Here is a 15,585-nt window from a genome sequence, read left to right as displayed (position 1 = left end):
GAGCAAAGCTATGAAATGAATTGTTAATTAAATTTTATGAGCAAAACCGTGTAATAAATTGTTCCAATTTTAGTATATGTACCGCCGAAGCGAGTATAATAAATTGTTAGTTAAATTCATTATATCAAAAAATCGTATTCCGGTGTTTTGATTAATTTTCTACCAAACCTTTTAAATAAAAATTAATTAATTTTTAATCACAGTTTAATTTGGTTTATATTAAAATAAGTATGTTGTAATTAATATAACAACAATAATACATGTAGTTTGAATAAAAATATGAGTGTCCGGTTCTTTTGTCTTCGACAGTACTCGATGCGACCCGACGAAAATCTGGACAGTGGGGATCGCATAGCGTCGGGTAGATGTGCACGGGGGTAATGCAACCTTATGGAAAATCGGAATTTGGATTTGCGTCGGGTAGCATCGGGTAGCGTCGCATGGCGTAGCATCGGGTAAGTGTGTTTCTGGCTTAACAGTTGACTTAAAACGTAGTCACAATATTAATAATAAATAATTAATTAGGAGCGTCAGTGGCAGCAAAGTTTAGGCGTTGGCACGGCACTCATCACCGTGAGGCAAAGGTCTAGGGTTCGAATCCAGCGGCCTGCATTCTAACCCGACAAAAGGGTTTTTTTTTTAAACAACCGGAACTCCGAGGGTTGATATGACCTCTGCTGTTACGAAACCTCCTTAAAAAACATGTTGTTTTCCTTTATATAGTGTTAATAATCCTTCTAAACTCTTTACATTAAAAATTTCAAAAAAAAAATTATAAGTTCAATGTGTGGTGTTTAGTGACCGTTAGATAATGATTATTTCGAGATCGTGAAATGCGGTCTGATTTGACGTAGGTTTTAGAAAAACATTTTCTTTATCGTGCCAACGTTTCGATCTTTATTGAGATCATCTTCAGGGCTCAGAGTGATCGTTTTCTGTGTAGATGTGTCATTCTTGTGTGTCGTGTTGAGAGTGCCAAACACGACACACAAGAATGACACATACACACTAAACCAGCGGTTTAGGGGCCACCGGAAGTCTCGATCGAAGAGAAGGTCGATCGCGATGTAAGACGGTTGGAGAGGATCGTTTTATTCCTCTTACCGCACTACAGAACCGTCATTTAACGGCTTCCTTGATAAATAGTCCAAAAGGTCTGTAATGTACGTGTGAACTCTAAAACGGCCGTCAGAAGGCTTCATGAGGATAATCTTTTTATAGACAGTCTCTAGACGTCCCGCATCATGTTGAAAACTTCGAACATCGGTCGCCTACCATCGATGTTTTCTAAACATCGACCATCGATGCTGATCCCTACATGGGAGTCCGTCTGCTTGAGGTCGATTTAGATTTGACTTAAATTTTAAATCGACTAGAGGAGTTAATACGCAGCATTAAAAACAAAACTAGTTAATAAATTGTTAGTTAAATTTTCAATGATTTTCCGGTGTTTTAATAAATTTTCTTTTAAATTACACTAACGGGCAAATTTAATGCACCAGCCTTAAAATTTCGTGTATTAGGTTTATTTGCATACAAAGTAGGTTTGGTTGCAAAAATATGTAACATTAATTATATTAATATTTAAAATTTAACAAAAGTGTTATAAAAAAAACAATTACTGAGTAAAAAACAAATAAAAATGTTTTTAAAAAACTTTTTTGTCCCCTTAAATACAGAGTTTTTCCACCTCTGGCACGAACCACATCCGTTAAACGCCTTTCTGGTAAAATCCTCAGGAATTCTTTCCCATTCATCAAAAGCTTCAGTTTCCAACTTTTCTAGTATTAGGACCTGGGTTTCGCCGTCGAACCCGTCAAATAAGTTGGTCCCAAATGTGTTTGATTGGGTTCAAAACCGGGCTTAGAGCCGGCCGCGCCAAGCACTCCATTCCAATCTCATTCAGGCAGCCATCCACACTACGTACTCTATTGGGCCTTACATTACCCTGCGTTAGCAAGAATATGTTGAGACGGGAAGTTAGTGACCGACTGGATCGAAGTCACGATAGCTCAAGTGGTAGAGCAGCAGCGTATTTAGCCGAAAGTCGTGGGTTCGACTCCTGCTCGTGACGCTGACTTTTTTTAACTCAACCAATAGCTTTCATAAATATTAATTAATTGAATTATATATTAGATTAAGTATTTCAGTTGAAAAATCTTGATTAAACAGAGTACAATTTTTTTTAACAACCATATGATTACAACTATAAAACACAGTTCGTAACCAAGGAGATGTTAGAAACAACAAATACAACTCTTAAACATTTCACACTCACGCAAACTCACCACTCTAAATTCCAAAACTTGGCGAATAATTCTTTCAATTTGATTAATCTTCTTTATACACATTTGTTTGGAAACGATAAGTTGTTAAAATGGGAGACAGAAGCAGAAAAAGGTTCAACGAAGAATATGACTTGGAAATTTTAGAAACTGTTACGAGCGATGAAACTCTATCGCCAGACTCCGAGGATGTGGACGGTCCCAGCGAAGAAGTGATTCCAACAGATGACGAAGATACAGTAGACGACACGGTAGAAAAGTAAGTACCTAATTTAGTACAAGATTTCCCAGTACCCAATCACGACAAAACAAAACATATTAATTGAAATCCCATTAAACCAGGTGTTTTAGGTCTTATCCACTCTTGAACATAACAAATAATTAAATTCTTTTTTTCCAGCGTACAATGACGGAGAATGATAACAAGCAGCAAGTCTTCCAAATTAGACATAATCTTGACGACAAGCGACATTATTAAAATAAAAACATTATTATGATATATTACTTCTTTATTCTAGCAATACATATTCTAAGCATATGCATATAAGGATTAATAATAAGTAATCTAAAAATAGAATTCTTAGTCTTTATTTCACAGATCATTGGAAATGTTTAAAAATATTTTTTTTAAATACTCACATTAAATGAATATTCTAATAATATTAAATAATTATGGTATAAAAATATTCAAAATATAAATAAAACTAAAAATAATATAAAAACTAAAAATGCTCAAAAAATATCAATAACCCAAGTCAGATCTCAAATACTATAAAATAGGAAAAACGCAAAGAAAAATTATTGAAAAATTATTTTCACTTACTTTTATCAACTATATATTTATATCAGAAAAAATAGTAAGAACTTTTAAAACATATGATGTCGATTAGATAAAATTTGATTTTGAACATTTGAATATGTCGCCGAGAATCGAATTCTGATTACATGACATTTGAAAAATGGCAAAAAGGAGGGAAAATTTGAGAGGTGAGGTTTAGATGGGAAGTCCGAGTGGATCGAAGTCACTATAGCTCAAATGGTAGAGCAGCGGCGTATTGAGCCGAAGGTCGTGGGTTCGAATCCCGTTCTTGACACTGACTTTTTCATTTCAACCAATACCTTACATAAAGATTAATTAATTGAAAGAAGTTATTTGGTCAATCGGACCACGAAATATAATAGATTAGCAAGAATATTTCACTGATGGGGGGGGGGCAAATGGCTCTAAATGTTCTTAGATTATGTCTTGTGAGTACCTCCGTCAAGTTAAAGATCTTCCTCGTCCTACAACAAGTCCAAGGAAGTGCCTCAGAACATCAATGGCCCACCATGGATGCCACCTAAGGAACCATACAGCACGGGGCGTATCTTTCTCCTGAGCGTCTCCATATGAAAGTACGCCCATCTTAAGATTCTAGGCCAACTCTCATCTCATCTGTAAAGAGGACTCGTCCTGAATCTTGCAATGTCCAATTCACTTGTTCCCTTGCGAACAGAAGCCAGACCATTTTCTGAGCTATGGTAAGAGAAGGTCCACCGAACCGGGTGCCGAGCCCTGAGGCCTTTTCATTGATCCCTCTTCTTAGTCTTCTAGGAAATCAAAACATTTCGGACTTGCTCTATCAGATTTCTTATCTCATTTCCCGCAATGCAACTGTTCTTGTAGAGTCTGGTGACGGATGAATCCTATCTTCCCTCCAGTCTGTAGACTTAGGTCAACCCTGTCCTTACCTTCCAGGGTGAAGCCCTGTTTCTCTGACGCGCCGAAGAAACCTTCCTACTGTAGAGTGATTTACACTCAGTCTCCTGGCAGTATCCTTCCTCTAATAATGTTATGACCCTGACACTGTCTGCTGAAGCCATTGAAAAATTTTAAAAATAAGAATAATTCATATATATGTAGCAGTCATAATTGACCGTATTAATTATGTGTGGTGATTAGTGACCGTTAATCGATATTTATTTAGAAATCGTGAGATGGGGTTGGGTTGTGATGTAGGTTTCAGAAAAACATTTTCTTTGTCGTGCCAACGTTTCGATCTTTATTGGGATCATCTTCAGCGCCTGGGATTTACAAACATTGTTTACATATAACAATACATTTTGGATGTGGAAAAGTGAATTTATACAATGCAAAATATATTTTTTATATATTGAATCAAAGTATTTCTACTCACTCAAAGTGTTTTTACACAGAAGAAAACTTTGATTCAATATATAAAAAATATATTTTGCATTGTATAAATTCACTTTTCCACATGCAAAATGTAATTGTTATATGTAAACAATGTTTGTAAATCCAAGGCCCTGAAGATGATCTCAATAAAGATCGAAACGTTGGCACGATAAAGAAAATGTTTTTCTGAAACCTACATCACACCAGATCGCATCTCACGATTTCAAAATAAATACGTATTAATTATTTCAATTAATTATGCTTTACCCTCGTGACACTAACTTTTTCGTCTCAACCAAGAAAGACCTTAGATAACAAGTATAATTAATTGAAATAAGAATAATATTAAATGAAATCGACGAAGTACAAAGATTAACTGAAAGCGGTCAGAATGGAATGGCGTAATGCTACTTTTTGTGCAAATGTGATTAATCAGTTAAAAAGTAAATCAAGGAAGTAAACAAAGCATTAATTACCGTTTATTTTATCTACGATTTTTCCTAATTACCTGTAGCTAATGTGGAAAGATAATGGATTGTATTATAAACTAAATAAATTGTGTGGTGCATTAAATTTGTCCATCAGTGAATCTTAATTAAATGATTTTTACTAAAATTCATAAATTTCCGATCTCGTTTAGTTTTCTTTACATTAAAATAAATACGCTGTAATTAATATAACTATTTTTTTACAATTTGTTTAAGTGTATAGTAAGTAGCATCAGCATCCAACCTCTTACATTTCAGCACTTGCAGCACATTCAAATTCTCTAGCGGTGTGCAATTAATTATCTCTTAGATTTATAAAGGATCTCAAGGATAGACGACTCCTTTCATATGTAAATCGATAATTCATCAAATACGATCTCGCCGACGAGCAAATGAGCTATTGAAAATATTGCGGACCTGCCGTATCAATCACGACGGCCGTTACCAACGGACTTATTAAGCAACGCCGAAACTGGATTTTTTTTCTTCCTTTTTGAAGTTCTGCAACGGTCCGACTTATCGCAGGGTAGGGTGAATATTTGTCCGCTTCGGACCTTTATGAGCTTATCTCAGGAAAAGCTCGTGGCGACTGAAAAATCTCTCTACAAACGATTCCACTAAATTGAGTGTAATGAAAGCTCTCAATTACCTGAAATTCTGAGCCCGGATAACCTAGATTTGCATAGAGTATTTAAACATATTGTATTTGGACATACGGATTCAGATTGGATGAATGATTTTATTGTAAACAATAAAATTACAAACTTGCAAACAAAATTTCACTTTTATTTTATAAATTAAGCTTCTTACTTATCTTTTAAATGATAGAGAGTAATAGTATTTAATATTTAACAATTGTCGACAATATTGGAGGAATAAGAATGAAACAATTTGTACAAAAATAAATACATACGTTCTGTGTTTTGTTTGAGTGAGTGTACTTATTAGAGTGAATGGGGAGGGGCTGATAGTGAAATAGCATCCCCGTCGCCCCTCGAGGTCTAAATAAAAACACAAACAAACAATTGTATTTTCTGAAAACAACCCCACAAACATATTGGGAAAACTTTGATACGGAAAAAATACAATATTTATAAGACACTCTCACAAACTTACTCTATGGAATACCGGCTAACACTGAGCAAATCTACCGAATGACCATCTGGTGCTTAGCGATTTGAACAACACATATAAATCACATATTATCATGAAAAACTAATTAATTAAGTAACATATCTTTTGTCATATTTTTTTTCTAATTGTATATGTTTGATAGGGTCGCAATATGGACAACACAAGCCTTTTTTTCTTTGTTGGGGGAAATGCAGGTGGGGGTCGGGTAGAAAGTTACTTAATTAACTAACACGTCTTTGTCATATTTTTTTCTAATTATACATGTTTTGTTTTTGTTTTTTTGTCAGAGGGATGTAGTGTGAAAGGTTTGACAGGGTAGCAATATGGACAACACGTGTCTTTTTTCCTTTTTTTGGGGAAATGCAGGAGGGGGGTCGGGTAGAAAGCCGGGGTGGCCTCTTTTGATTTTGTGTACTTAAATTGCCGTTCAGCCGCGTCTGGACCAAACTGCGTTTTTTTTCTTCTTTTTTTTTTTTCTTTTTTTTTTGTAGTCAGCACTTAAACACTTAAACGGCTATCTCCGATCAGACGGTACCTTTCGCTATTTTCAGTTTAATCCTTGGACGTGGACGCCACTCGATTGCTCAACGACAGGTGGTTTCAGTCAGGATTTGAACAAATACCAAATATATTTCGAATAACAACTAGTTAAGTTATGCCATTTTTGCAGTATGTGCGGATTAGATACGCATATTTTTATATTAGTTTTTAATATTTTCATTATGATCTAAATAAAAAATGCTGTAAAACGATATATTCACATAGTTAATTGAGCAAGTGGAAAGGCAAAAACAAATATTAAAAAACGGAAAATTTCAACTTTCAAAAAAAAAAAAATTGGCATATACGTGTCCGACATTTTGGAGTGTAGAATCACCAAAAAAAAATTTAGTACAAATCCGTGATCCACCACACCCTGTAAATCCAGATTGAACCCTAAAAACTCCGAGATGCCTGTTTGACCCCGTACACCAGAAGATATAACCGGAAAAAAAAGAGAGCAAAGGTTACGAAGAAACTTACTAGTAAAACCTAATTTTCTCAATTTAAGAACTACTCCACCGATCTTAAGAAACATTAGAAGGCCTTAGAACCCNCTATGTCATCAAAGTTCACAGTTTATGACATTATAAGCGAGAAAAATAAGTATGAAATCTTCACACACTACCACAAATTTCTTATTTTTTATCTCCGATTATAATTTTTTTACGGGCGCCATGTTTTTGGCATTTCGTAAAGTTTATAGGGTTCTAAGGCCTTCTAATGTTTCTTAAGATCGGTGCAGTCGTCTCAATGTAATCATCATTAACTAGTTTTTGTGGTCCGCTTGACCAATTGATATCTTTCAATTAATTAAGGTTTTTAGTTGAGGTAAAAAAGGCAGTGTCACGAGCGGGAGTCGAACCCACGACCTTCGGCGAGATACGCCGCTGCTCTACCACTTGAGCTATCGTGACCTCGATCCACTCGGACACTAACTTCCCATCTAGCCGAAGATCGTGGGTTCGAATCCCGCTCGTGACACTGACTTTTTTATCGGCACTTCCAGCGGGATTGGTGACGAAGGACTTGTTTGAGAGCTTCTTAAAATTTGTTTCCCAAATCAAAACAGAAATTCCTGATTGATCCCCTGTTATTATTACATACATATAACACTAAAAGTGACTGAAATGATTTATTAACTTGTTGTCGTATCATTTTACAATAATTTATTGATTTGTTATGGTGTACTTAATTTTATCATCAGTTTTGATTTCATTGTTGTTTTCTCAAAGTTATCAATATATTACACTATTTATCACAATTCACCACTAGAAGAAAAACATGTATTCTATGTAAAGGGAACGTGTTAATAAAAAAAAAGTGCAGAAAACGAATCTAAACTTAGTGTTCTGTTTAAAAAATATTTTAACTAGTTCTACTACGTCATGTGGTCACTATTTCAAAACTGTTTATGGCAACTACCATGCGATCCCAGTTCCGTAGCCTCCCCTTGTCAGTAATCGCGGATGTCAGGTCCATTTTGACGTGGCCATATCAAATGCTCACACAGCACCAGCAGGTACGACGATTTAACAACTTTTATTGTTTTGTGATAAAAAAAAATCATAGTTGGAAATTGAAAATGGGCATGAACAAAGTGAACACTGGTCCGGAAAAAATACTCCAGTTTGTGGAACCGGAAAATCAGTGTAAAAAATGAAATGCATAGCCCTGTAGCACAGCTTTTGTGTTTAGACAACCGAAAACACTTACGAGAAGAGAGAACGCACGAAATGTACAGTACAATTAAAGGTTACAATATAAAACTCCGATTAAACGTCAAATTACTACCGGATGGTACAAATCCTAAGAAAAGCAGAGTGAATCTCTTTCCTCACCATTGTTCAACAACTTTGTTCGAACATTTCTCACCCTTTCCTTTGCTTTGTTTGTCTAAGTCAAGTACCGTAATCTCTCAAAGGGTCCTCCTCCCCACTATATAATTCTTTATTGAAATTCGATATGTATTTCAAAAGAGAACGTTGCTGCTGAAACAGATTTTTCTGTTTAGCCTTCTATAAGCAATAGTACCACTGTAAGTCTTATACAAACTTGCACTATTACATTGAAATTTTTTAAATTGTTTACGTACATATAACCACCGAAAGTTCAGCCATATTACAATGTTCGTTTATTTTTCATTTTCGCATTAACTTTGTATTTTTGTTAGTTAAATAAGAAAAGTTTATCTTTGTTTACATAGGGGCACTACTGGTTAGAATAGGTTAAGTAGAGTTGAGAAGTTTGAGTTAGGGACTGGGTTGTCTATATTACGTTAGATATTATTATGGATAGGTTAGGTAGAGTTGTAAAGTTTAGGCTAGGGACTGGTTACTTTATATTTCATTAGATATTGTTATGGATAGGTTAGGGTCAGATTAGGTTAGGTGGAGTTGTAAAGTTTAGTACAAGGACTGGTTAATCTATATTCGTTAGATATTGTTATGGATAGGCTAGGGTTAGATTGGGCTAGGCGGAGTTGTAAAGTTTAGGCTACGGACTGGTTACTCTATATTTCATTGGATATTGTTATGGATAGGTTAGGGTCAGATTAGGTTAGGTCAAGTTGTAAAGTTTAGTACAAGGACTGGTTAATCTATATTCGTTAGATATTGTTATGGATAGGCTAGGGCTAGATTAGGTTAGGCAGAGTTGTAAAGTTTAGACTAGGGACTGGTTAATCTATACTTCGTTAGATATTGTTATGGATAGGTTAGGTAGAGTTGTATAGTTGGGGATAGGGACTGCTTAGATTAGGTTAGGTTAGAAAGTGTCATGACTAGGTAAGGGTGATAAGGTTATATAGGGTTAGTTTACGTTCGAATGGAGTAGGATAGGTTTTAGGACAGGTTAGATTAGGTTACGATTTGAGACGGGTAAGGTTACATATTCATGATCAAAATGTTAATGAATTGTGTAATCTCCATATATCGAAAATGTCTACAATTAGTAATTAAACCGATATCCCTTGCCGCTACGAATTATCTGGATTGTAATTTGAAATTAAAGTTTCAAAGCCTTGATGAAGGCGATGAATTTTCCAAAGATGGACGAAGGAACTGGCGGTTTTCTTTCTAATAGCCTCATCCCCGATGGGTTTTTTTTTAATATAAAATTACCGTTTTGAAGGGTGGTCATTAATATGGTAAAGATCTAGGTTTTACCTTAAAAAGTCTAATTCCAACTATAATTTAACATCACACACAAAAAAGTATATCTGAGATACGTCAATATACATATATGACATATATGATACATATATGATAACGGCTAAATAACTTATAAGTGAAATAGTTTCATTTGGATCAAACAGGCAGGTTGTGGGACAGAGCCACAAGATTTTGGTGCAGCTAGTGAGTCTCTATTGGTTTTTCACAACCACTTCCTCCTAATTTTAGACAAGGTGTCCCAGGGCGAAACTAAAACTTACAAATGTATAGGATTTTTCATTTCCTTCTCAGGGATATGTTCCGTTTAACACCGGTAGCCTTGGAAAGGCACAACTTCTTCTTGGGAGGCAAACGTAACCATTTATGCACGGTGTTTATTACAATTTTCCACGGTAACGCAACGTTGTAATGACGGGTTCTTGCCCACAAGATGGAAATTTCTGTTTTGGAACGGGCTAATCGAAAAGTGTGATTGTCAAAGGAGAAGAGGGAAAAACAGCACTCGGGACAGAACAATCCCAGTACACTTTCAGTAAAGTTTCATTTTTTTAAATGCCTGCCAGGAAACTGATGGTCTTTAAGTAAACCAATTTTAATTCCTTTCATATATACCGAAGTCGATATTACATGCTAACCGATGTCATATCACGCACTCTCATCTGTCTAATCACTAAATCTACTCGAGGAAAAAAAATTAAAAAAAGAAAAATAAGACCGATTGAAAGAGATAAGCCGACTTCTACCATGTGTAACGCGGTCCTTTTTTTCTCGTACCATGAAAACTACCAGGTTGCCAACTTAGGCGAACTTCATTCTTCAAAGAATAAACATTTCAAGTCCTTTGAACAATTTCGTTACACAACGTTTGACTGTTAGTATATATGATTTGTTGAAATGGACATGTTTGCATGCCATGTACAAAAAAACAAACAAATAATAGATTGAAACGTCAGCTTACTTGTTCACCAAGACAGGTGTGTGTGTGGGATGTGTAGGCCATTTAGCAAGTCGAATATCCTGACAATCTGAAACAGAAGGCATTAAATATATGTAAATACTGCCGATATATTACACCTAGAGATTTTAAATTTAAAAAAAACATACAGTATATTATCTGGAATAGCGTAGGAAGTGTTATTTAATTTACAAGCAAATCGACACGTTTTGTTGCCGTCATCAGCTGAATATATTAGTCTCGCCGTTTTGGTCTTTGGCACAAAAGTTCGGAATTTCCACATCTTCAGTTTGGAATTGTAACGACGTGACCCACCGAGAAGCAGAAGCAGAAATCCGACTTTCGGACAACAGCGAGAATCATAAAACCACCAGAAGTGACCAAGCTAAACAATGTAACGCTAGTTATTTTTTAAAAAAATTAACAAGACCAAAATAATCCGGCTTTTTTGCACCTAATGGCTTTTTCAAATAATATTCCGACCACAGGAAGTATTTTTTTTAAATTGTTTAAGTCACCTTTTCATAGATTCGGAAAAAGCGGATGTAACTTTTTTCAGATTTTTCTTACTTCCTTTTCTTATCAAAATATTTTTTTCAAATATATTTTTAATGGCTTTTTCAAAAAATATTCCGACCACAGGAAATATTTTTTAAAAATTGTTTGTCACCTATTCATAGATTCGGAAAAAGCGGATGTAACTTTTTTCAGATTTTTCTTACTTCCTTTTATTATCCAAATATTTTTTTCAAATATATTTTTATTGGCTTTTTCAAAAAATATTCCGACCACAGGAAGTATTTTTTAAAAATTGTTTAAGTCACCTTTTCATAGATTCGGAAAAAGCGGATGTAACGCTTTTTCAGATTTTTCTTACTTCCTTTTCTTATCAAAATATTTTTTTCAAATATATTTTTAATGGCTTTTTCAAAAAATGTTCCGACCACAGGAAGTATTTTTTAAAAATTGTTTAAGTCACCTTTTCATAGATTCGGAAAAAGCGGATGTAACGTTTTTTCAGATTTTTCTTACTTCCTTTTCTTATCAAAATTTTTTTTTCAAATATATTTTTAATGGCTTTTTCAAAAAATATTCCGACCACAGGAAGTATTTTTTAAAAATTGTTTGTCACCTTTTCATAGATTCGGAAAAAGCGGTTGTAACTTTTTTCAGATTTTTCTTACTTCCTTTTCTTATCAAAATATTTTTTCTTTGAATTCTTTTTCTAATTCCTAAAAGATATTGAAGAAAATAAAAAGAATTTATTATATTCATTAAGCGTTCCGAATTTTTTATAACATCTTTCAATTAATTCATCTTTATCTCAACTAATACCTTACATAAAGGTTAATTAATTGAAAGATGTTATTTGATCAATCGGACCACGAAATCTAATGAATTTTTTATAAATTTCCAGCGCTTTGAAACATTTTCAACTTTCTCGTTCTCTCCAACTTCCTTCTGACTTCGCTGCTGGATTTTCACGGTTTTTTGGGCGGCCTCTTGTCCAGCAATTTCTTCCTTGCTTATTCGTGCTAAGTCCGTTTTTTAAAGAGGTTCACGTCAGAATTTACCCGGCCGGGTCTGAAGAAATCGAGGATCCTAAAATTGGAAATATTACCACCGTTGAAACAATTGCATGCAGCGGCAAAAAATAAGCTCTAAAAGCTTCTTGCGAGGTCCTACCGTGATAACTACCAGTCACTTATTGCCTAAATCTGGGCTTCCCAAACTTTTTAGCCAGCCGGGCCCCTTTCACAGAATAAAATCCAAGGCGGATCTCCCCCTTCTCGCATTCAAGTATTTAAAATTAGATACTTAAAGTATGCAGTAAATTAAAGTTTTATTAAGGGGGGTCGGTGGTACGCAACGGTTTAGGCGTGGACACGGCGCTCATCAATGTAAGGTAAAGGTCCCGGGTTCGAATCCAGCGGCCCTTTTCAAAAAACCCCGGGACCCTCAAAAAAAAGAAAGTTTTATAAATTAGCCAGTCTATGCCTAACTAGCTGATGAAGGAGGATATCACTCTGAAAACAAATATTAGAATGACATACTTAACTTTATTTACAAAATCCGGAACGCAAAAATCAAATTGGACAGAACGGTATCAATAGGTAGGCAATACTCGAGCCAATTCAAAATTAATAATATAAACATTTATGATTAATGACTTTAATGGGATGAATGAGGTTGTTTTAGCCTGTACAATTGGGATATGTTGAGGTTTAATTTTTGATAGCTGGAGGCGGATGTCAGCATCAAGACAGTTCGGTATTAAGTTCTGGTGGGTGTATAGTGAAAATCCGGATTCGCAAAGGTAAGTTGTGGCAAATGGAAGAACACGTTTCGCTTTTTCCGCGAGCTGGTGAAATGTTTTGTTTTCCAAGCGGGGCCAAAAGAAAGGGGGTAAGTATCGGACTCAAAAGTAGATTTCAAGGTGGAGCCTGAAGTTATGTCTATCACTACATACGTATTCACTTGAAGATAGGCTGGTTAGCTTTGTCGAAACCGAAAACGGGTTGACCATCCATTCATGGTCTTGCAGCATTGTATCTCGGGCTGTTGGGAAGGACATGTAAATACAGGTTCAAAGGACATGTCCAAACTTCGAAAATCAATCAACGTGATGTTCGCAAGCAACAGTTTGTTTTCTTTTAAAAAATCATTTAACAGAGGAAAACACTCCGCCTCTTCCTTCTCAACAGATTCAACGCAAAACTGTAGTTTTCTTTTGAAGGTGCGAACCCTGTCATTAGCGTCGAAAGTACGCTCCCTCGCAAAGAAAGATTCATCTCATTCTCATGAAAATATCCGATAAATACATTATACTTTGGTCAATTTGAAATTGTGGTCCGTCAACAGAGATAAGACTTGAGAATTCCTGTAATCGCGAAAGTGCTTTACCACGATACAGCCACACGTCTGTATGGACAATCAGGGACTGCTGAAGGCTTCCCATAGCGTCGTACATATTGTGAAATATCTTAACTTCAATGGCCTCGATTTTATACAATTAATAACTTGAACTGACTCATTCCAAAATTTCTTAATAGTGGCTGGGTTTGTTTCATAGCTAAAACATATCTGAGGTGAGCACAATGTCTGCTGCTGCAATCCTTTGATTAACCTTTTATTTTAGTCCATTTATGTTTTAGTGGTCAATTGACCACGTTACTTCTTTCAATTCATTATTCTTTTTATGTAAGGTTTTCGTTGAGATAAAAAAGTCAGTGTCATGAGCGGGATTCGAACCCACGACCTTCGGCTAAATACGCCGCTCCTCTACCACTTGAGCGTTCGTGACTTCGATACACTCGGACGCCAACTCTCCATCTCAACCTCTTTTATTTTTATAATTACTCCAATCGTTCGGCCAACCATGCAATTCGACTATGGAATTTCGTCAGTTGTCAAACAAATCGTCCAACAAACAGAATATTTCGTCACCTGTTGCATTGACAGGAAGCACTTGAAACATCCCGAATATTCATAGAGGACAAAATTCAATAAAATAGCTCACCCCGCGGCGTCGGTTGATTCGTCGATTTGTAAGGAAATGTGTTGGATGCGAGAAACCAGCGATTCTTTCACACCATTTGATAAATCCCAAAGTTTCACAGCTTTTTCGTCAACCATGCAAGATACAATATCGTCAACACACGGTTTTATGAGAGTTTCAGAGATGGTATGAGCTTTACCTGCCCGTGCCACTTATCAAGTGGGTTTTTGTGAGTTTTAGATGGATTCAATATTCACTTGATGAGTTTTCATTAACAGTTTTTTCATGAGTTTTAATGAAAGCAGCCAGTTCAATTCAAGAGTTCTGGTTGTGTACCCTCAAAGTGACGCCGCAATTTAACTGGAACCTGCGAACTGTTTGGAAGGACTTTCGCGCAAATCACGTACTGAGCTTTAACCTCGTCAGCCTCTATAAACCCCAAAGCTAAGTAGCTATCGTGGTACTTAAGCTTTTTAGACATTCCACTTCCATTGGCTGTTTGACCGGCACCTATATGGAGATTTGTAGAATTTGAGTATGCCGGATTCTGCTGAGGTACTTCAACCCGTTGGTTGTTCTTAATTTGGCTTGTCAATAATGTCTTCATCGGAAGGTGGTCCTTCCACCTCATCAATTCCCACCCAGCGCTTTCCTGGCTGGGTAGGTGATGGAGGTACTACATGCATCCTCAGAGATCCATCAGCCAATGATTCATATTGGAGTAAATAATTTTATCGATAAGACAGATAGGTGAGAGAAGGTTGAGCTTGAATCACATTTTGGAGAAACAACGTTTTTTTTATGTCCAATTGGAAAAATCCAGGATGAAGCAGAAACAGCAGTTACTGGTAAGGACCTCAGTATTAACAATGAATGTTTTTTAATTTTATGTATTCATTCTACGTTTATTTGTGTAATTATAAATTTTTCTCGAAGTTCGCCGCCGATCTCCCTGCTTAGGGTCAGCGGAACCCTTAGTTTGGGGAGCCCCAGCATAAATCATCGAAGACAGACGACCAATGTTGAAAGATATTTTTAGTTTTTTGCCTCTCCTGAGAAATTACTTTTCACTTAATTATGAACTGATTTTGAAAAGAATTTTTATAATCATCAAGAAGACGTTTTAGAATAGTTATGTTTAAGGAATTGTAAATATAATGTATAGTTTTATTAAACAGAAAAATGTCCAGTAAGAAAAAAACCGACAATTTTTTTCCAAATTTCCAATTTTTTTCACATTAAACTTTAGGATAATTATAATGTATTATATATCGTGGTCCGGTAGACGACGGTTTAAGTTAGTGTTACGAGCGGGATTTGAACCCACGACCTTCG

The 15,585-nt window shown here is 35.6% G+C and overlaps 1 protein-coding gene across 1 annotated transcript in view; it reads right to left on the bottom strand.

Moving 5' to 3' along the window:
• Window positions 1-15,585, bottom strand: part of LOC106664054 (growth arrest-specific protein 1-like) — a gene marked incomplete at its 3' end in the record, with an annotated part of 37,831 nt that overhangs the window by 9,501 nt on the left and 12,745 nt on the right. Inside the window, 1 exon segment of the mRNA XM_024226016.1 lies at window positions 10,755-10,821. Coding sequence (XP_024081784.1) covers window positions 10,755-10,796 — 42 coding nt within the window.

Source organism: Cimex lectularius, unplaced genomic scaffold (genome assembly GCF_000648675.2).
Source record: "Cimex lectularius strain Harlan isolate CLEC.00 unplaced genomic scaffold, Clec_2.1 scaffold82, whole genome shotgun sequence".
NCBI lineage: Eukaryota > Metazoa > Arthropoda > Insecta > Hemiptera > Cimicidae > Cimex > Cimex lectularius.
This window is presented reverse-complemented; position numbering and strand designations above follow the sequence as displayed.